The sequence below is a fragment of the Centruroides sculpturatus genome, unplaced genomic scaffold, assembly GCF_000671375.1.
Source record: "Centruroides sculpturatus isolate CEXI.00-Female unplaced genomic scaffold, Cexi_2.0 scaffold761, whole genome shotgun sequence".
In the NCBI taxonomy this organism is placed as follows: domain Eukaryota; kingdom Metazoa; phylum Arthropoda; class Arachnida; order Scorpiones; family Buthidae; genus Centruroides; species Centruroides sculpturatus.
In genome coordinates this window covers 10,980-34,949 of record NW_019385226.1, presented here as the reverse complement: position 1 = coordinate 34,949, position 23,970 = coordinate 10,980, and the positions used below count along the sequence as shown (strand labels likewise).

The window sequence follows — 23,970 nt, the reverse complement described above, 5'->3', positions numbered from 1 at the left end:
ATTAAATACAGAAATCATAATTTAAATCTTTTTGGGGAAATATGGATGAATAAATCAATTGTATGAATGTTTATTTAATTTGTTACATAGGTTATGTTAAGTAATGTTTTTATTTAAAATGAATAAAAAGAGAATTATTTTGTCTATGATAGGCTCACCCTTTATCAAAATTGTATGGTCGTGAAAAGACCTTTTGTGAAAGTCTTAAAGTACTGTTTCATTTAACTGAAATGTTGCAGTACAATAGATCTTCGAAGAGCAGATCCTGATCCAGATTGCTCATTCATTTCTGAAGTTTCTTCCTCTACTTCTTCATTTAAATGTTCAATAAGAAACCCCTTCTCTTTAAATTCAATGGCCCAATTATGTAGAATTGCTGTGGGTATTATTATGTTTAGCGTGTTGTCTAATTTAGTTCTTAGACAACTTCCAATGCATGGAAATCGACTTTCCCAGACCCCAAATAATCTCTCGACGATATTTCTTGCTCGTGAATGAGCTTTGTTATACCGTCTTTTGGCATGATTTTGCGGATATAGAAACGGGGTTATTAAATACGGCAAACAAGGATAGCCACTGTCACTAGTGATGTGTCGGATCGTTAAAAATGTATATCCGCGGATACAGATACGGATCATCAGTGAATTTCGTGGGATTTCAACTTCACGGTACAAACAGTAGCATGCGAAATTACAGCGATGATAATAGTTCGCTATATCCAAAGATATCCATTACAATATCCTTGATGTAGTGTTTCTTTAGTGCTACTGTTATAAAAAATTTTACTGTCATGTGTTGAACCGGGCCACCGAGCAACAATGTTTCTAATTTTCATCTTTCCATCACAGATTACCTGAAATATACATTTAAACATGCATCAATTATATATTTTCATTAAAGTTATCAGTTTGAGGTATCAAAGATACTATTTCATATTTGTAATTTTATATGTCAAAGAAATACTCAAGAATATAACTGTTTCACAACAAGGCATAACAATGTTAGAAAAATATATAGGCCATTGTATATTTAATAGTTATTTAAGCTACAATAAATTACAGTTTATTACATTTTATTGAAATTTCACTTAATTATAAGGTTAAGAAAATCACATATTTAAGTAAAGATGATATTGTGTGTAAATAATTCTCACCTGGCAGTTAATGAAATAATAGGATATTCTATTATAAAAAAGTTGAGCTCTACTGCTGTCAGGACACTGGATAGGAATATGAGTGCAATCAATTGCCTCAATTATTCCTGGAAAGTTATCCTTTAATAATAAAGAAAAATCATGCGTAATAGTCGGAAATTCGGATTGCGTCAGAAATACAATTTCGGCATTCTTTAGATGTACTAATGCCTTTGAGACGTTTTGGATGGTTCTGATAACGATATAACAATAATTAATAAATAATGCAATATATAACTTAACACAAACGTTAAGGAAGACCTCGTAATATATATACATGTATAGTCTCTATCACTATACAAAAAACTTTTTAAATCTATTTAATAATAGTTTGATAGATACCTGCATACAGTAGAGACGTGAACTCCGATAAGATTACCGGCTACCCTCTGGTAGCTTCCGGTGGCATAAAATCGTAATGCCGCCAATAACTGTTTTTCGGCAGTTAATGGCAATCCTCTTCCATCGACATGTCTAATTTCGTCGCCAACACGATTTAATATATGAACGAATCCAGATTTAGAAAATGTATATCGAGTTCGAAATTCGTCTTCGGAATAAATTTCTATAGGATTATTCCGATCTCTCATTACTCTCTCTCTCTTCGTAATGTCGAGATGAATGATGTTCTTCATTCCTCCCGTTTGCAAGATTGATTAAATTAAGAATATCCATTTTAACACGACCAACAAAGGAAAATGGCGCCTTCTACTCGAGTAAAATGATGTCTAAACCTGCTATCGAGGGAGTCTAGAAAGTAGGTCGCTCAACTTGTTTCTAATCGTTGTCTACATCGTGGCAGGCGAGAAATGCCGTCTCTTCAATGAAATTTTTCAGAACAGCGGTCTACCCGATCTGTAAACCTCCGTCCTCCTCTGAACGTTGTCTCTGCATTCGGCTGCCAATGTTCAGGGTACGAACACCGCTTGGCCACTGGTGGAAAAGGTAGGGTTTTAATTGCGTAATTAAATGTTATTTATGTTAAAATTTGATATTAAATATTAAAATTAAAAACATTTAAAGTAAATTTTCCAATGTACCGTATTTCTTCGATTCGCTATCGATTGTAATAATGTATCTTAATTTCAGTACCACAAACAAAAAGACAAAATATAAGCTATATAATAAAATGCATCTAACAAATATTTTTATTATAATATAAATTATCATAAATTAAATTCTATATTTACTATTAATGCGTGTAAACACTAAACATATTCAAGAAAATATGTAAATTGATAGGCTTTAAAGATTATCGATTTGCCTATTACATCTATAAGGCTAGAAGTAAGTCGAACTGATAGGAAAAATACTAATTGCTACAAGTTATAATTGAAATAACATTTTTGTCTCACAATTTTCTGTATTGTTCTACGGCTTTTTTACTTTTCGACTAATTACTTTTCATGCGCGTTATGTTATACTTTATGTCGGGGAAGAAAAGCCGAACTCAAAAGAAATTTCGACTCTAGCATGATATAAAAAATTTGCATTCTATTCAATTAAAGAAAAAAAAACAACACTGGTTAATTGATGTCTTTTGCTAGTATTACACGAAGAGAAAGAAACATTTAAAAACTTAAATACAAAGACGAAGTATTCAGTAAACATATCTATTCATAAAACAGGCATGCAGTAAGGCAGCATTATTAAAATTCTCACAAAATAAAATATATTAATGTAAATTTTTAAATAAATAATATGACAATAAAAATTCTCCAAAATACGATCGCTGTAAATATAATAAATAAATATTTTTATATTTATTTTTAGAAATTGTATATTTTGAAAAAACTAGTCGAAAATTTCTAGACGCTCTCCAATATCCCATTGTTTAGTATTAAAAATACGTACAGTACCGCTATCAAAAATACCTTATTGTAATCCCGTAGTATTAAAGTTAAAAAAGCTTCTTTTGCTGTAGAAATTCTGCCGTCAAATCGTTCTAAACGCAATGTTCTTTTAACGGAAAATGTCAGTTACCAGGCAAGAGGTCCCGACACATTCACATCAAACAAATCAAATTTGAAGCCAATTAAATTTACGCAAAAGTGTTGAAGATAAAAAGAATGGAAAAACATTACATTCTTGTCAACAAATACAAATAACAATACCGTTCTTTTAATTATAAGAAATTTTAATGATACAGTAAGAAATAATTATATTCGAATTAACTTCAAATTATATTATCGTTTATATTCCGGTTTTTTCCAGTAAAACTTTTCACTTCAAAAGTATAAATCAACCAAAAAGTAAATATTATTCACAAGGTTTCTGTCACCGATTAGGAATTTGTCTTCAAATTTCCTGGCAGCTGTTCCTTCGACGCTCACAAAATAACTCAGTTGACATGAAAACTCGACATCGTGTTGGACATTTTCAACGAGGAAAAAGAAAGCAATTAAACGAATTGACCAATATTTTTCTAGATACAACCTCGTTTTCAGGTCTGCTACTCCCTCTGAATTGCAAACGGTTTCAAACGAAAAATACTCGTTATCCAAATTGTTAATATACGCATATACGTACATTGGAAAACTTTCGCCAAGCTTCACCGGAAATCGAAGAGCCGTGACGAAACAATCTTCCCTCACAACTACTTCGCTGCTAAAATATATGTAACCTTTCATCTCTCTTGTTGAGACCAGAGAAGAATCTCCAAGATTTATGTACGAGAACAAGTTACAATAATTCATTCTGCTTCTGGTTTTTGTTTCTCGACTGAAGTAACTGAGATACAAGGAATAATTACCAGTATTAAAAGCATGCCAGATATGAATCTTTTCTATCTCGTGTACAGAGGCGGACTAAGGCTAAAGCGGGCCCTAGGCAACATTGTAATTCCGGGCCTATTTTTAAAATTAAAAAATTAAAAACCTAATTTTTGGGGCCCCAAAAATTACGGGCCCTAGGCACGTGCCTAGGTTGCCTAGGCCTTAGTCCGCCCCTGCTCGTGTAACAAGTTTAGTGTATAAACACAAGATTGCAATTCGTCTTTATTCATGGAAAAAAATCTGACTTTTTCAATAAATGGCTTCATAACATTTCTAATTGTATTCCTTTCCGACTCTTCATTCATCGAATGGAAGTTGTCTGTACCCAATTTCCTTTTAACTTCTTCTATGCTCCACTGATACACGGCTTGGAGTAAACGCAATTCACTGACAGATTCATATATCGCTCGAGATAGCAGTCTATCAATTGTTGTAATTCTACAGCACATAAAGTCGACTGTTGTAAATGGTCTTTCTCCGTGATAGTCGAAAGCTTGCCAGCAATAATAAGTTATGAGCAGATCACCGATCTCAGGTGCAAAATCGTGGATTGCACAGACGGTATTCAGGTTTATTTTCCGAATGATAAATGATCTGCATTTCTTTCTTAAATGGTCTAACTCGTATCTTAAACTCAGATGATACAGATCGAACGCGTGTATAATAGAGGTCAATCCGGGATCGTCCGTCTGTACATAACTGTTTAAAAAATATAAATTATAATGTATTACAAGGTATTAAAATTAAATGAAAGGTAAGTATCGTGAGAAACGTACGTAACGAATTGTCTGATGGTCTCGATTGGATAAGGCATAAAGAGTAGTTTCGAATTTTCAACATATGTAATGATAAGTTCCAAATGCCTGTTGAAGACTTTATTTAACTGAGCTTCTGATATAATAATTTCTTCGTTTTCCTTGTTTTGGATTTGTATTTCACTCGAAGAAATCCTAAACAGCAAAAAGGTATTTATTATTACTTTCAACAAACATCTCTACAAACATCTCTGTTGTAGTGTACCGTACAGTACAACAGAGTAACGTACAGTCTGTACGTACGTTACATGTAGTATTTCCGACAACGATGTGTGGCACAATAAATACATTAATATCTATTTTTAAAATATTAGTCAAATTTCGTATTAGCTTATCATCTTTGGATTTGATGGTTCCGCGATAATCAAGTTTTATTTCCTAGGAGCTATCGTACCAGGAATCGCTGCATTTTTTAAAAAAGACATGTCTATTTTATGAACAGGGAAGTATTTCGGGATATTTCCTTCAGGAGAAGCGAAGCCCGAAATACAATCCTGTTAATAGAATAAAGATATCGCTGCTTATTTTAAACGATACATTTTTTATGAACGTTCATAAATATTATTTAATTATCAATAGATATTAATACTAATATCAAAGTGACCTTTTGTTAATGTAAAGATTCTTGTGTATGTATATAGTTTTTGACAGATTATCGACGGTCCTTTTGTTAAATAAATGTATCTTCGATACTTCTATCATTTCCCGACTAGAATTAAATAGGAATCAACAAAAACAAACTAACAAAGATGTCTGTACAGTTAAATAATCCAGGATTCGTGTAGAATCCTGTAATTCAATGATAATTAATTTTCAATAATAATTGATGAACAGTAATTGATTTTCCTGTAACTATCGTATTCTGAATCTCTATGTGTATAGATCATTGTATAATGTACTGTTATAAGTGACAATGCTAGTCCCAAACTGCAATTTTCTGGAATTTTCCATTATTTTGTGATACAAGCCTAAACCTTAAAAGTAAAAAAATCATTACGCTAACATAATATTAATCAATCAATATCCATTGTAAAAAGTGATTAAACAAGTCCGTTAAGAGGGGGAAGCTGAAAATTTTTTCTCGACCCGAAAACAACTTACGAAAGTCTAATTTTACAAAGAATTAACAATTACATGTTATATTCAGTAACAGATGATAAAATCTTTAAATTTTTTTTCATCAAAACTTATTTCGTATGTTTTAAATAAACGGACATCGAAGCGCCGTAATTAAGTAAAAATTAAATTTTGTCTTCGTGTGTGTCTGACATTCACGCAAAGCATAATTACAAGATTAAATTACAAACTGAAGAAAACAAAAAGCCTTTAAGTGATAAGTTATTAGTTAAAGAGACACGTAGCGCGTCTAGTTGCATTGCTTATGGCTATTCCATGCCGAATGGCTTCATGTGGTTCCTCGTCGCTTACATAGGAAAGGAATGTATAAAGTAAAACTGTCGTACTCATACAGAATATTCATTCTGAACATGATTTCTCCCGCTTTGTAGACCGATAAATAATAAACCGGTCGAATAAGTGAATTTCTCTGTACAGTACTTTCATGTGAAACTTGTAATCATTGAACAAATGACGTTTATAAAGTGCTGCTTTAACACGTAATAGATCTAGTGTTTTAAACAAAACATTTTATTTTTTTGTGTATAAAATGTCTATTAAATATGCCTCTTTAAAACAGAGTTAAAAGAAAACGCTTAACAATCTTAATGCAAATAATTACCAGCAAAATATATTATTAAAAATATTGGCATCAAATTAATCTGAATCAAATCTTTGTACAAAATGTAATTAATTAATTAATTAATTCAATTGATTTACACCATTGTTTCTCACCTTCTAACGAATCGTCGCCCCCTTCAATTAAACCGTTACGTATTATCGCACCTTCACAACAAAATTCCGATGCCGACAAGCAAGGCTCACACCAAATTCGTACTGAATTGAGTAGACTAGTGTCTAGTATAATGTTATTTGTTTAATTATTGGACGATATAACGAATAAAATATCTAATTATTCTTATTATAGTGTTTTACTATATTTCCTAGAAAATTGTTTTCGCCCCCCAAAATATAAATTGTTACTAATCGCCACCTCAACACGGAAAAACGCTTACGTGGAGAAACACTACCGTTGACAAACACTGCCTTAAAGAAATAAACACCACTTTTACTTTTTAGAACTCAACGTCCCACCTACGAGTTGATGGAACTGAAGGATCCGCGATTTATATGTCGAGAAACACTGAACTACCCGAATTAAATCTTATAGAAAAAAATGAGTATTAATCATTTGTATATTAAAAAGTGAACAAAGCTTATTAACTCAAACTTTAAAGACTGAAAGTAATTTCAACAAGAGAAAAGAAATTTTAAGCTACTTAAACCCTTTGAACCGTAAAAGAGTCTATTTCTCGAGTTCAAACATTGTAAACAGACACATGAAAATAAGCTTTTGTGAAGTTTTACTTAGTCATCCAGTATAACAATTGAAACTTTGGGTACTAAATACTTTTAGTTTAAATATTCTAGAAAATTTATATATAAATATTCAGTAAGAATATGTTCATTTGACGCGAATATATGTGATGAAATAAGTACAAATAAGAGAAAAAAAATTAACTTATGTGATTTATCACGTTATTATTTTTTAAGCTCGCGATATCAGCACAGCATCGCTTTCTTTCTCAATTTTTTTATAAAAAAGACACATACGATAGTCAATAGCAAAACGCGTAAAATTATTTTGTGCCCACACATATAAAAACACTATAAACAGAAAACAATACAACTACTTACCGACTCTGCACCTCTGGATCCGCCATTTCTTCGGCTCGTTTCCGCACTGAACTCTCGAGTATGACGAAGAATAACGGAGGCAACATGCGCTTAGAAGCAGAAAGAAATCATCACGGTAATTGGCTGCAGATGCCACATGACTTTGATGTCACCACCTCTCCGTAGGAGCACTTAATGTTTTAATTGAATTACTTGTAAATTCTGTATATCCGACATTAAAACTGGCTTTATACGTGTATTTATTTATATATACGTATCTAAAAAATTAGCATATAACTACGTAGGCCATTATATGCTTACCAGTAACAGCAAAATGTTGAAGTCACTTCACAATCATCAGTTAACACCTTTATAATTTACATTGTGGATAATGTGGCCAGTGGTGTGGTCTTGGTGCGTTAGTTACATATTCACATTGCTGTTGTTGTTTCGAGTCCCGTTCGAGTAAATTTGGTTTCTTTCTTTTATCTTTTTTTTTTTTTTTTTTTTTTGTAATATTATCAGGTATAAAAACTGAAAATCGTAGGAAATGAATAAACAGCAAAGTTGCTTTCAAATTTCAAACTTTTACAATATTTATATTAATTAATAATCGCTTTGCTATGACGTGTCATGTGAGAATTCAAACTGTATTTTTAAGCGAACTATTGTAAATAATAATTGCAGTTACAGTCGACCCCCCCATAACATGGTAGATACGTTCCGTTCTTTATGAAATTGATGTTTTAGGAGACCTTGACAATCACAGCCCTGCACGTGTGCAGTTTAAGGACTACGGCTGTTTGAAAGGTTTTCTTCCATTAAATTAATCGATTCTAGACTAATTCGACTCAACATTTCCAAAATANGTTCCGTTCTTTATGAAATTGATGTTTTAGGAGACCTTGACAATCACAGCCCTGCACGTGTGCAGTTTAAGGACTACGGCTGTTTGAAAGGTTTTCTTCCATTAAATTAATCGATTCTAGACTAATTCGACTCAACATTTCCAAAATACGTATATTTTTTGGGAATAATCCATATAAACTATGCTATAAACAAAAAATTGTAGAATTACTAACCGAGTGTCGACTACGCCGTTGCTTAACCCTGCGTTAATGCACTGAGTTTTTTTTCGTCATTAGTGCAGTGGGGCGTTTGTCCACCCCAACATTTTTTTGAGTCTATAAACCATGTAAGTAAAAATTCATAAAGATTTACTCATTTATTTGGTAAAGGCATGTGTCATTATACATATGATTATATTCAGGTATGATTACATATTATATTAGTACATAAATCCACGAAAATAAAAAACAACATTTATCAAAACTCATTACATTAGATCTTATTATTAAACCAATAGTAAAAATCTAAATTGTTTTTTAAGCATTTTTGTCACTCTGATTCAATAGCTGACATTGTACTTTGGCACTCAGTGCAAATGACAAGCAACTTGCTATGTTTGGTATTTTCTCAATGTGTTTATGAAAGTCAGCCATTTTGAATTAAAATAAACTTAAATTATTTTTATTCACATTGATTATTATATCTATATTATAAATAATAAATGTGGTCACATTATAGTTATTTTTAAATAAAAAAAACTAAATAAATATTTGTAAAATTTAAAAAAAAACGTAATTAATACTGTGGGGTGTTAGGACACCCCACTGATAACTGTTGTTTTTCTCTTACTGGAATTTCTGCAGCATCGTAGTAATTTCTGAGCATGCTCTATACATAAAATCATGAAGCTACTGAAGAGGACACAAATATTTCTTGCGAAATCTATGAATAGTGCAACAACTTTTAAAACGTTGGGGGTGGCGAAACATCCCACTGCACTAGCCCAGGGTTAAGCTTGTTTTCGTCGTGGAGATTGTCATTGAATAGCGTTCGCGTGCTTCCTGATAAATTATTTTTTGTGCGAAGAATTTTACGCCGTAATATAAAAATCCGAACTATAGGAACCCCTGTTATGGGGGGTCGACTGTATATGATTTCTTTTCCGTATGAATTTGAAGATGCCTTAATTAATAAATTGCTCTGTTGTGAAAATCTGTGTTTGCAATGATTGAAGGTAAAAGTTTTTCTCCGAAATAGCTGCGAAAAATCCGGTTTTACCGCATAACTGGCAACAGTACGGCTTTTCTCCTGTGTGAATCCTCCTATGAATTTTAAAGTGTGACTTTCAACAGAATTATTTGCCACTACTTCCACAGAAAAACTTCCTCTTCTTCGACTTTGATAGAGAAAATCTACGAAATACAAAATACTAAAGTTGAATATTAATTTTAAACTTACCTATTAGTTTTTTTTTTTAATTTTTGCTCGTTATAGCATGTCACAAATGATAAGTAATCAATATATAGCTTATTTGTGGCAAGACTATAAAAATTCTTTACTTGTCGGAACCTGTAATATCTGGAATAATTGTGCTTACGCTGTCTTGAGTTTTAACCATGCCCAGTAGCTTCAATAAATGCCTGACGCCAGATTGTGCAAATTGGGCAAGGATACAAACGAGTACAAAGTCTGCAAGTATGAATTTGAAGTTTAGACTACGTACAAAAAGTCAAAAATAACTTTTGAGTCCATCTTCATCCCTTATACACTACCACAGAAGTAACAGTTATAAAAAAATGCTTTGAAGAACTCTTCTTATACACAGGTAAAAATTGGTAAAAAATCTCACAAGGTTAAAAAAGATCAAGTGTCAGCCTTTCATTTTAGGTTTAGTGTCAGAAATCTAAAATGAAAGGCTGACGCTTGATCTTTTTTAACTTTGTGAGATTAAAATAATTTATTCTATCCCGGGATTCCGGGAAACAGTTCACTTTTATCTCGGAATCCCGGGACAAGCAAAAGACCGGGAAATGAGAAACCCTAGTTTCCATCATATGTAACCAAAAGAAAACTGATAAAATTGGCGACTATTTGTCAAAGACCTAGTGTTTTTATTTAATAAATGTTTCAATGGCTTTTTTGTTTTCATGGACCAAGTTATAAGTTATTGTGCATTAGTTATGGAGATCGCTTAAATTTAAGTATACTAGTGAAGAATATATATTTCAAATTAAAATGTTTATGAAAATATATTAGGAACTGTTTCAAAAATCGATTACGCTTTATATAACACTAATTATTAGAAACTTTAGAACCGATAAAAGTTAAGAGATTTTATATTAGAACAAGTGAAAGCTGTTAAATCGCAGCATTATGTTGAATGAATCATTACACTGCGTGAATGTATCGAAATGGTTAACATCAACAACTGAATTCAAATAAAAGAAAAATAACGAAAGGATGTATGTTTACTTTTTTACGTCAGTACATTTTACTGGTTTTAAAAGGTTAACTAATTATAAAATTAGCAGATATTTAGGCTACAGTTGCAGTGTTGTCGGTTATCTGTGGGTCAATCATATGTGAACTATTTCAATTGAAGGTTCGAGGAAAAAACGATCAAAGTCCACTAATATGCGTTTATAAACTGAACGTGCCATTTTGTAGATTAAAAAAATATAGAACGCGATGGTAAAGTTAATTTACTGAAAAAACAATCATAATTTTCTCCGGAGCCACGTAAAGAAAACGCGTTGGAAAAACGATTATAGTCCACTACATTTGCAACGATGACGATCAAGAGTCAGTCACACGACTGCAGTAGCCAATAAGAGTTTAGCTTGATTTTTCCAACACGGTACTGATTTGTGATAAGTCACAGTTTATACCCAACTGTTCGTCTAATATATGCTACAATCTCCACTGACCTTGTTTCGTGTCGTTCCATTTTTCTCACGGGCTCGAACTCGGAGGCATTCGGCCCGAGACATCGAAAGTCTCATTCTTCTTTTAGTGGCGGCATGCTCCCGCCACGTTGTGTTACCGTCGGAGAAGTCTTGTGGTAATTTGTAGTGACGGCGAGGCCGTTCGCCATTCCACGACGTCCTGATAGTAGCACCGTCACCTGAAAATAAAGCTCTTACCCGAATATTATGAAGTTAAAAGTTTAGTCTTGTGGATTTATATTCCAATTTTCACTTTACAAACTTTTAGTTTCAAATTAAATGATTTATAAATATTTCATATAAATTTGATATACTGAACGTATTTTGAACTATATGTTTATAATCAATTGTTTACCTAGAAATTACAATTATAAGTGAAATATTTGTGTGATTACAAGTCTAATTATTCAATATACGTTTCCTAGTTTTTTCAATTATCTTCACTTATCCAATCGAGCTTTCGAGTGGCTTGAAGATTTCAGAAATTACCTGTAAAATCTATTGACTTTTTCCATATGATGATATGGAGGTAAATGATATCATATTTCATGCTTTTATCATTTTTAATATTATTAACTAATTTTCTGTATTTTTTGTCAGATTTTTTCTTTTGTAAATGTATAATAATAGCGAACATTATTTTAAAATGGTTTTAAACATTTGTTAGTCAAAATTATATTGTATTTCGCTTTGTACGAAATAAATTAATAATAATTTGACTTGAATATTAATTCTTATAATTGCGCATTTGGTAGAGTCTTTAACTAAAATATCTACGAGAAGGTGTTATTAAATAATGAGACATGTAATACAAAATGTAATGTCTCTCAGTAGCGCGTTATAGGTTCTAGAGACGCAGACAAATTTGAATTAAATGGCCCCATTTAATCCTCAGTGTTGACTTCATATTTTTTTTTTCGGGGTAATTTTTTGAAAGAAATATTGTCTTGTAAAAGATTGATTTGGGGTTTTTCGTTTCTGGTGACCCCAGGCAATTGCTTTTTTGCCCGTAGGATTACTTGCCACTGATATTTCTATGATTATGAAATATTCTGTTTAAATAAAGAGATTGTTAAAGTATATTCTGAACTTACGAAATACTTTTAATGAATTTTAAAGTATTACATCGTCTGAAATTGAAACGTTTGTTTATGTCTTTACTGGAAAATTTTGGAAAATGATAATTTGTATCAAATAAAATGTCAATGAAACGATTATATATAACTGTAAATTCTTGTATTTGTGAAATATAAAGTTTATACAACTTTTAAAAATCGTCAATTTAAAACAAGTACAGTCGATCCCCTATAAGATAGAGATACGTTCCATTCTCTAGGAATCCGCTTTCTTACGAATCCTTCCAATCACAACCCGACACGTGTCAAGTTTACGGACTACGGCTGTTTGAAAGATTTTCTTCCATAAAATTAATCGATTCTAGACTAATCCGACTCAACATTTCCAAAATACGTATATATTTTTTGGGAATAATCCGTATAAACTACGCTATAAACAAAAAATTGTAGGATTACTTACCGAGTGTCACCATTCGACATTGCCATTGCTCAACATTGTTTTCGTCGCGGAACAGCTCAGCAAAGAGCGGCCGATTTCTAACAACTTATTTTTCTGTGAAAACTTCGTAGAACTTCGGAGACATCATTAATATAAATAATTTTAATCGCCGTTGAATAAGAAATGTTTCTTTCACAAGAAATGTATAAAATTACAGTACTGTATTAGACTTACGGTACCTAATTTACATACTGACAGACGATAGTTAGCGTAAAAATCTCCGTAGCGTGGCGCCACGCTAGACGGCGGAAATTATATATTTAATTATAACAAAGTTACAATAAGTTAATATATAATTATATATACAGTACCTAATTTATATATAATTAATATATAATTATATGTACAGTACCTAATTTATATATAATTTATATAATACTGTCCAGACGATAGAAATCTCTCCGTAGCGTGGCGCTACGGACGGCGGGAAAGTAGTTCGGCTTCTCGATGACGTTTGAGGTGTTTATAGGGAACTTTTACTATTTTTTACGGATACCGGTAGCAATTTTTTCGTAGTTTTATAGGAATCGTAACTATAGGGACCGTAATTATAGGGGGGTCGACTGTAAAGTCGTTTTAAAAGTTAAAGATATTCAGTAAAAATAACAAGTGGTATATTCAATCATAATTGAATAATTAAATAACTGAAGTTATGAATGGCAATTTGATCCATACTAGAAATGATCTGATCTCTACAGAATGAAAACATATTCAATATCCAGAAATCTGAGTAATTAATTAAAATTTATAGTGATTAAGTAACGTCTCTTCAATCCGAAATAATATGGAGATACTTAAGCACTGAAGAGGAGCTAGAAAGTTAATCTAGTTCGAAATGCGTCTGTGAAAAAACAATAAAAGGAGTTTTTTAAACCTAAAATGGCTATGAGGTAGTGTGCTGGAAGATTTTTTTTTTCGGATTGAAAAGACGTTACTTAATCAACATATAAAACAGCTACCATTAGAAAATTCAGAATAAATAATTAATTAAAATATATTTTCATTTATGAAGGCAGCCAATTAAAGAAGTGTTTTTGAATAAGACTGTATGGAATTAAATGTACAGTACATTATCAGAAAGTCGAGACGTACAAGGTGAGTTAAAATTACTGTCAACATTAATCTTATTTGCATCTCTAGGCACTATTAAACATGTTTTTTCAACTTTACTTTAAGTTATATTTATGCATAAGTTAAAAAATTTATATATCAGCACTGTGCAACTTTAAAAGTATTTATTTTATAAAATACTAGCTGTTACCCGCGACTTCGCCCGCGAAGGTTTTGCAAGCAAACCCCATTTATATTCAATATTTCAACAACCATAGTAATTGTTATATAACACTCACCGCTGAGAATAATGAGAATTTCTGAGAATCAAACGAACTGTTTTCAATTTGATCAATTTTCTGAAACGTTTACAATCGTTCTATAATCGAAACAATATGCAATAACAAATTTGAAAATTTAAAACGGTTCGAACATTTGGTTAAAAAATCGAAATATATAAAGATATTTATAACAATGTCTGAAATGTTATCAATTTAAGGGAAAGTATGGAATCAATTTCAAAAGTTGTTCTTCAGGTTAAGCCTTAATGCTCTCCCTCTCCCCCCTCTGGAAAATTTTAAAAAATTCCTTCTTTGTGTGCATTCCCATGGCATACCCGACTAAAACACAGATAAAAACCAAAAATCGCATCTAAAATAGTACAGTAGAAGCCGTTTTTTCGGTTAAGACTTGATGCTCTTCCTCTTCCTCCCGCTGGAGAATTTCGAAAAATCCCTTCTTAGTGAGCGTTTTCATGACGTAACCTAAATGTGTACCAAATTTCACCTCTTTAGGTTCAGCGGTTTGCTCTGGGCGATGATGAATCAGTCATTTAGTCAGTCAGTCAGGACAAGTAATTTTATATATTTAGATTACAAGAAGTATACCTGACTGATGGGTAGTTAAAGCCTGTCATTGAGCTGTCTACGGCTTTAAGAATCCCTGAATCGAAATGGGGCGAATACTCCAAGAATATCTGCAAAGAGCTGGTCTGTCTTAGATAATTCGGGCCCCGTTCTCACCATCCTGCCCAGTGGCGTACCGTGGGTGTCAGCCGCCCGAGGAGGACAAAAATTTCGGCCCCCCTTATTTAGGTATTTCAATTTAAAAGACGAAAATTCAGTTTTGTCACAGAACAAGCAATGAAGTTCCGTGCTAGTGCAGCGACCTGTTTAAAATAGCTCTACTAGTGCAGTATATGAACACGAGTGAATCGTACAAGCAGAAAAAAAAGGTCAACAGGTTTCGCAGGATGTCCTTGGATTAAAACTTACTAGTTCACCTGGACGGCGAGCCGACTCCCGGACTGTCCGGACGATAGACTATCGTAGGTGCGATGCAAGTATACATTGGAATGTTTTAAATTTTTACAAGATATTATTATTATTTATTGTGAAATTTTGCCGTCCTCTAAAAAGTGCCGCTCGAGGCAAGCCGCCCCTGCCGCCCCCACTACGGTATGCCACTGATCCTGCCAAACCTACGAGAGACATGGTTAAAAAGGCCCTAACTTACAACCCAAAGGGCGGTAGGAGCCAAATAAGGAAGTATATTTACATTAATTATGTCTTCGATTTATTCATTATATTAAGAATTTTAAAAAAATCTATTGAAATAATGAATCAATATATAAGAAGTTTATAAAATTTTAAAATTGTTTTACTTTTTACTTTGTTGGAAATCTTCGGAATTAACAATAGTTTTGTCTTCAATAATCGCGAATGTTTTGTTACATGAAACAATATTTTCTCTATTGTTAACAATTTTTATTACTGTAGAAAGCTTTGACATTTATTCGAAAATACATGAAAAAATAAATTGAAAATGTTTTATATTTATTTATTAGAGTATAAGTTTTCCAAACTTTATATGGTTAAACCGGAAACGAGTTGTTCAACTTTCTCCGAAACATTTAAAATTTTTGTGGAGCTGTCTGTTGTCATATTTTATTTTTAAAAACTTTTTATATTTTTAACTATTATAAAACGACAAAAAGTTTAGTTTTGAAAGTACAGATGAGTTTTATAAAAGTAATTGTAAACGCTAATAAAAAAATATGCCCGGTGATCTCTCTTAGAGGTCATTTACCTCAGCCAGGTGATATCTATCGACATCTAATCCTCCGACTTTATTTTCGACAAAGAGTTCGTACTTTTAATTTTTGACTGACCATTTCAAGTACTACCTGACAGAGCTGAGAAGTCATATTTCGTGATGCTCGAAACGTTTCTCATAAAAGTCTCATTTATTAATAATTCATTTATTAAATTTCATCCGAAAATTGCTAACAGTCTGCTGATTGAATAAGTTCTAAAGTTATTTAGAACTTTTGAGAACGTTAATTCTGACTGTATAGTATTTACAGCGATTGCGTTCTGACACGTGGTTCAGTGGCGTCACACACATTAAAACTAAGGCGCTAGATTACCCAGGTATGCTCATACGCTTCCGTCACGTGTGCAGCCATATTGGTCCTTTTGACGTCATATTCCAAGATTTTTAAATTTAGCTGTATTTTATAACTAGTTGAACTAAATTTTGGCAAAGTTTATCATTTCGACCTTGCAAAATCTTAAGATACAGTTGAATTTATGATTATTTTCGTGTCTCTTCTATTGAACTTCTACGAGAGTCGTCAGCTTTCTAAGGACCAACATGGCGGATGAGCATACCTGGGTTATCTAGCGCCTTAAGTAATACAGTCGCTACTTCGTGACGTCAAATAGCTTGTCGAGCTATTTGACGTCACGAAGTAGCGACATCTCGAAGTAAGTAGCGACATCTCGAAGTAACGACATCTCGTGGTAAAACACGAAGTAGCGACATCTCGTGGTGAAAAACAAAACTATGGGAACAGAAATATCTGGTAGTTATGCTATGTAAATGGTTCCAGTTTGAATCTGCGCTATTGTTGAAGTACGATTTCCTGTAAACAAAAGTATTAGTATTTCCCTTGTACATTACTTTAGCGATCAAAAATTCACACTAATACTTACATTAAAAATTCTAACAACGTCTCTAACAACACCGATAGATAAACAAACAAAAATATAATCACAAGTGAAAAGTTACGATGAGGCTCATACCCCAAATTATTCATTAGTCTTTTTTTGTACATTTGAAAAGTGTATTACATTCGATAAAAACTGAAGACCTTGAAAAATTAGAAAATTGATGCAAAAACTGATGCACGTTCAATTTTAGCTGTGGTTTTTAGTAAAACAGAGGATGGCTTTTATAAACTTGATACTAAAACAGGTATTTTAAAACAATTGTATGCAAAATCTGAATTCAGTGTTTGCAAAGAGAGATTTTTAACGAAAGAAGATGGATGTCTCTGCTGTAGAAATATCTTTACGTCAAACAGCAATAAAACAATTCCTTGGTACTTGGCAGGGTTTCAGAAAATGTGACTGCAAATCTAAATGTACCACTAATAGGCGTGCTCGTCGCAAAAACCAATCGCTATGTAATTCATAGTGTCACCAATCTTTAGATTGCACTAATAAGTAAGTACAATTTTATCATATGTTTTGCAAATTCATTTCCCTAATTGTAGTAATATTTTAAACCGTTTGATTTTTGTATTAAAGTTTTTTTAATTGATTGATGATTGATTCAATCAACTAATTTGTTGATTGTTTGATTGTATTAACTTTAGATATTGAAAATTAAATAAATAACATTATGTTAATTTAAGCGTACAGAAAGAAACGTTGCTGTTGTTCCAGCAAAGATCTTATTTTTACATTGCCAAGTGCCTAGTAGGTAATTCGCAGATTACCTAGGTAATTTGAGAAATGGAATAATTTTCGCAGCTTTAACGGATTACCCTAGTTAATCTGCAGACTAGCTAGGTAATGTACACATTAACGGATTTCGAGCTTTAGCGGTAACACATACACTGAATACAATACCACAAATTCCAATGAAGTACAATAATTTTTTCGATGCAAAGTTGTATTCCTTGTACATTAATGGAGTTCAAAGTTAGACTCTGAGTCAGATGTCGTAGTCTTACGTATATTTTATAATATAACGCCCCGATAAAGAATAATATAAAGAATATTTCAGTCGATGCAAATATTATAATTAGTGTTATGTTCACGACACAAAAAAAGATTTCCACAACCGATTTTTCAGTAAAGGCGAAGTATACGAAGATCTCAAAAAATTACGGTTCTGATTGTTATAAAGAATGCCAAATATGAGAATATCAGAAATAAATTTTTGTTCGTCCTCATTTCTTTGACTTCACTTTTAAACACACTCTTTTCGCATGGTAAGTACAATTTTTTGTTATTTAAATAGCTGAATTGAACGCTGTATAATAATAGAAACAATTTCATGACCAATGTAACAGTGTGTTTCTGCTTCGGAAACACGAATGTTCAACTACTACACAAGACATTTTCTTTGACGATGGTGACAGAAAACAGTAACAAATTGAACCACCAAAACTTTTCTATAACGTAGACATAAACTCCAAAAAGTTTGATGATGTAACTTTAAGTATCGACTTGACCATTATCCATATACAGTATCTGAATATCAAACACATTAACAGCTCTAATGAATGGATAAATAAACTTAAGTATTTCTTGATGAAGAAAAACCATCTTCTGCGATTGAATATCGTAAAATATTTATTAATCATAAAAAATTGCTTAATGTATTACTACGACGCACGGTTTTTACGAAATTTAGTTAAAGATTATTATATATTTCTGAACGTGTTACTTGTAATAGATTGAGGTAATCGGAATGAGTCTTAATGTTAATATAAAAGTACAAATGCATAGTACTGTACCTGTACATATAATTTTCATAAAATTACCTGAATACAAAATCAATAAGTCTTTCTGGAATAACAGAATACGGCGTTGACAATTTACATTTCAGAAAGAAAAGTTACATTAATTACCACTTTAAATTAACATTTTGTGTTCTGTAAATCCGATAAATTCATTATCTCATTCACGTACACACATTTTAAGGAAATTTTACAGCGATACAGTAAGAAATAATCACATTCGAATTAACTTTACATTATATTCTCGTTTAGATTTCGCTTTTTTCCACAGAAACTTTTGACTTCAAAAATATAAATCAACCGAAAAATAAATATTATTCACAAGGTTTCTGTCACAGGTTAGAAATTTGTCTTCAAATTTCCTGGCATCTGTTCCTTCGTCGCTCACGAAGTTACTCAGTTCAAATGAAAACTCGATATCGGGTTGGACATATTCAGCGCGGTAAAAGAAAGCAAAGAAACGAATTGACCAATATTTCTTTAGATAAAACTTCGTTTCCAGATCTGCTACTCCCTCTGAATTGCATATGGTATCAAACGAAAACTGCATGTTGTCCAAAGAGTTAATATACCCGTGTACGCATATTCGAAAACATTCGCGAAGCTTCACCGGAAATCGAAGAGCCGTGACGTAACAATCTTCCCACACAGCTACTTGGCTGCTAAAATTTATGTAACCTTCCATCTTTCTGTTTGCGACCATAAAAGGAACTCCACGATTTACGTACGAGAACAAGCTAAAATAATTTATTCCACTTCTGGTTTTTGTTTCTCGACTGAAGTAACTGGGATAAAAAGAATAATTACCAGTCTTAAAAGCATGCCAGATATGAATCTTTTCTAATTCGCTTAACAAGTTCATTGTAAAAACACAAGATTGCAATTCGTATTCTTTCATAGCAAGAAATCTGACTTTTCCAATAAATGGCTGCATAACATTTCTTATTACGTTTATTTTCGATTCTTCATTCATTGAGTGGATGTTCTCTGCACCTAATTTTCTTTGAACTTCTTCTATGCTCCACTGATACACGGCTTCGAGTAAACGCAATTCACTGACAGATTCATATATCGCTCGAGATAGCAGTCTATCAATTGTTGCAATTTTACAGCACATAAAGTCGTCTGTTGCAAATAGTCTTTCTCCGTGATAGTCGAAAGCTTGCCAGCAATAATAAGTTATGGCCAGATCACCGATTTCACGTGCAAAATCGTGGATTGCACAGACATTATGCAGATTTATTTGGCGAATGATAAATGATCTGCATTTCTTTCTTAAATCGTCTAACTCGTATCTTAAACTCAGATGATACAGATCGAATGCGTGTGTAAAAGAGGTCAGTCCGGGATCGTCCGTCTGTACATAACTGTTTAAAAAGTATAAATTATAATGTATTACAAAGTATTGCAATTAAATGAAAGGTAAGTATCGTGAAAAACTTACGTAACGAATTGTCTGATGGTCTCGATTGGAAAAGGCATAAACAGTACTTTCGAATTTTCATCATATGTAAGGAGAAGTTCTAAATTCGTGTTCAGGACTTTCTTTAATTGAGCTCCTGATATAATAATTTCTTCGTTTTCTACGTTTCGGATTCGTATTTCACTCGAAGAAATCCTAAAACAACAAAAAGTTATTTATTATTACTTTCAACAAATATGTCCGTTGTAAGTTAGTTATAAAATTTTTGACCATGGTGTATGAACAATAAATGCATAACTAATAGCTATTTTGACGCGAGATTAACAACTAATTGTTTTTTTATGGGATTTTGATATCAAATTTCATCCATCGTTCTAAAGTTATAGTGCACGGTTTTACTTCTGTAATATTATTTAAAGCCACTTTCTGATATTAAAAACGACCTCAAATTGCTTTTTAATTATTTTAATTAATATATTTTATTATATATAAATTTAATTAAGTCGGGAGGTCGGAAATCACAATGAAAAACGTAATTTCTTAAGAATGTTGAAAAATATACGGCCAGCTAGTTTTCACCCTACTATAAAGTCTTCGGTTCCCGAGACTTATGAGGAACGGGAAATCCCGGGAAATCCAACACCAGCTGTTCTCAAAATTATCCAGCTGTGTACACAGTCACTTATTAGTGTCAGATTTCGCAGAAATGCGAGACAATGAAAGTTAAATTTGAAGCTTTCTTTTCAAAATTAACGCATTTCTTTCGTTTTTTTCAGTTTTAAGTATTATTTACGTTTAATTAAAAATTTTACAAAAATGGGCGAGTAAAAAGGGGTTAAAGAAGTTCGTTAAGAGATTAAAGCTGAAGATATTTTTCCGACCCGAAATGACTTACGAAATTTTAATTTTACAAAAAATAAACAATTACATGTTATTTTCAGTAACAGATTATAAAATTTTAGATCTTTTTTTATATCAACTCTTATTTTGTATGTTATAAATAAACAAACATCGAAGCGCCGTAATTAAGTAAAAATTAAATTTTGTTTTCGTGTATTCACACATAAAATTATTACAAGTTTACAATACGAACGAAAGAAAAAAAAGCCTTTAACTGATAAGTTATTAGTTAAAGGCCTACCTCGAGCGTCGAGACGCTTTGCTTGAGACTATTCTATGACGAGTGGCATCACGTGGTTCCTCGCCGCTTTCAAGGGAAAGGAGTGTATAAGCAGTATAACGTAACACTGTCGTACCTATATATTTATTCTGAACATGAATTCTCCTGCTTTGTAGACCGATAAATAATAAATTAGTCAAATAAGTGAATTTCACTGTGAATTTAGTACTTTTATGTGAAACTTGTAATTATTGAACAAAAAACGTTTATAGAGTGCTGCTTTAACACGTATTAAATCCATTGTTTTAAATAAAACAATTTTATTGTGTGTATAATGTCTATTAAATATGCTACTTCAAAATAGAATTGAAAAAAAAAACACTTAACGATCTTAATGTAAATAATTACCATCAAACTATATTGTAAAATTATTGGCATGAAATTAATCTTAATCAAATCTTTGTACAAAATGTAATTAATTAACTCATTCCTTTATTTGCCTTAAACAAATAAATAGCACTTTTACATTTTAGAACTCAACGACCCACCTATTAGTTAATGAAACTGAAAGATCCGCGATTTACATGTCGAGAAACACTGAACTACTCGAATTAAATCTTGTAGAAAAAATTAGTATTAATAATCGGTATATTAAAAATTGAACACAGCTTATTAACTCAAACTTTAAAAATCGAAAAGAATTTCACCAAGAAAAAGGAAATTTTTAGCTACTTAAACCCTTTGAACCCTAAAAGTGGAAGAGTGTATTTCTCGAGTTCGAACATTGTAAACAGGCGGTTGTTTACACAAGGAAATAAGCTCTTTGAGAAGTTTTGTTTAGTCATTAAGACAATGGAAACTTTTGTTAATTAAATACTTTTAGTTTAAATATCTTATAAAATTTATATATGAAAATTCAGTAAGAGTATGTTCATTTGAAGCGAACATATGTGATAAAATAAATACAAATAACAGACAGAAAATCGACTTATGTCATTTATCACGTCAATATTTAGGTTTGCGATAGCAGCACAGTATCGCTTTTTTGTTAATTTTTTTATAAGAGAGACAGATACGATAGTTAATTGCAAAACAGGTAAAATGATTTTGAGCCCACACATCTAGAATCGCTATAAACAGAAAACAATACAAGTACTTACCCACTCTGCACCTCTTGATCCGCCATTTCTTCGGCTCTTTTCCGCACTAAACTCTCGAGTTGACGTCGAAGAACGGAGACAACAGTAGAAATAAATCCTCACGGTAATTGGATGTAGATGCCCCATGACTTTGACGTCACCGCCTCTCCGCAGGAGCACTTAATTTTTTAATTGCATTACTTGTACATTATGTATATCCGACAATAAAACTGGCTTTATAGGTGAAATTTTTGTGATCTCACATACACGTTTCTAAGAAATTAGCATATAACTAAGTGGGCCATTATGTGCTTACGAGTAACAGCATGACGTTGAAGTAACTTCACAATCAAAGCTTTTATATTTTACATCGTGGGCCATGTGGCCGGTAGTGTGGTGTGGTGTGGTCTGAGAGTGTTAGTTTCGTATTGACACAGTTGTTGTTTCGAGTCTCGTTGGAGTAAATTTCGTTTCGTTTTACACTATAATTTTTGAATTTGTTATTTGTTGACGATATTTATATTAATAAAAAATCTCTTTGCTATGGCGTCTCATTTGAGAATTGAAACTGTATTTGTAAGCGATTTTTTGTAAATAATAATCGCAGTTATATGGTTTCTCTCCCGTATGAATTCGACTACGCCTTAATAGATTGATCTTTTGTGTAAATTTCTGTTTGCAATAGTTGCAGGTAGAATATTTTTCTCCGGAATAACTGCGGAAAATCTGGTTTTACCGCATAAAAAATTATAGAACGATTTTTCCTGTGCGAGTCCAGCTATAAATTACAAAGTGTGACTTCCAACAGAATTTTTTGTCACAATTTTCACAGAAAAACTTCCTCTTCTTCGGACTTTAATACAGAAAATCTATGAAATACAAAATACAAAATATGAAATACAAAATAAAATACAAAAATATGAAAAACAAAATTCTAAACTTCTAGGTTAACGTACAAAGTAATTCGTTTATATTAAATTATAAAAAAATGCAGAAAAAGTTACTTCTGCATAGCTTGGAAGTAATTACTTCACAATATCAAATTCATTTTTTTGAAATGTAAATATTTACTTCCTTCTTCAAAACTTGTCATTTTTAAGGGAATTCTCGAAGAAAAATGCTAGCTGCCTCCACGATACATCTTAAAGAAAAAATGTAGAAATTAGACATTGAGAAGTAATAATTAACTGTAGCATTAACTTACAATTTAGTGATATTTTAAAAACTTTACAATTGTTAACACGAAGAAATTTTAAATGTACAAACGATATTTGGCACTACTTAAGACCAGTGTTGAAAAATCTGAAAAATAAATGAGATGTAGTTATTAATACATCTTTTACTGATTGAAAACTAAGTGATGTCACTCTCAGAGTATTTTTGAGTATATACGAATTGCATATTTTTTGTTTAATATAAAACGAGTCTTACGATACAGCCAAAACATTAATCTGAACCTTTCAGTTATTTTGTGAGGACGAG

The 23,970-nt window shown here is 32.0% G+C and overlaps 3 protein-coding genes across 3 annotated transcripts; all 3 read right to left on the bottom strand.

Annotated features, from left to right (window-relative positions):
* Positions 1–221: 221 nt before the first annotated feature.
* On the bottom strand, positions 222–1,827 carry LOC111636409 (putative nuclease HARBI1). Its single transcript, XM_023381654.1, has 4 exons — positions 1,535–1,827; positions 1,154–1,385; positions 736–853; positions 222–661 (listed from the first exon to the last, which is right to left on the bottom strand). Exons 1-4 carry the CDS (start codon positions 1,825–1,827, stop codon positions 222–224), a joined length of 1,083 nt encoding a protein of 360 aa, XP_023237422.1.
* Positions 1,828–3,399: 1,572 nt separating this feature from the next.
* Positions 3,400–7,634, bottom strand: LOC111636417. The gene is made up of 3 exons (XM_023381667.1): positions 7,596–7,634; positions 4,743–4,916; positions 3,400–4,665 (listed from the first exon to the last, which is right to left on the bottom strand). The coding sequence occupies exons 1-3, from the start codon at positions 7,619–7,621 to the stop codon at positions 4,122–4,124; spliced, it is 744 nt and encodes a 247-aa protein (XP_023237435.1). The 5' UTR covers positions 7,622–7,634; the 3' UTR covers positions 3,400–4,121.
* A 10,989-nt stretch (positions 7,635–18,623) lies between these two features.
* Positions 18,624–22,861, bottom strand: LOC111636421. The gene is made up of 3 exons (XM_023381670.1): positions 22,510–22,861; positions 20,251–20,424; positions 18,624–20,173 (listed from the first exon to the last, which is right to left on the bottom strand). Exons 1-3 carry the CDS (start codon positions 22,533–22,535, stop codon positions 19,090–19,092), a joined length of 1,284 nt encoding a protein of 427 aa, XP_023237438.1. The 5' UTR covers positions 22,536–22,861; the 3' UTR covers positions 18,624–19,089.
* Positions 22,862–23,970: the final 1,109 nt, after the last annotated feature.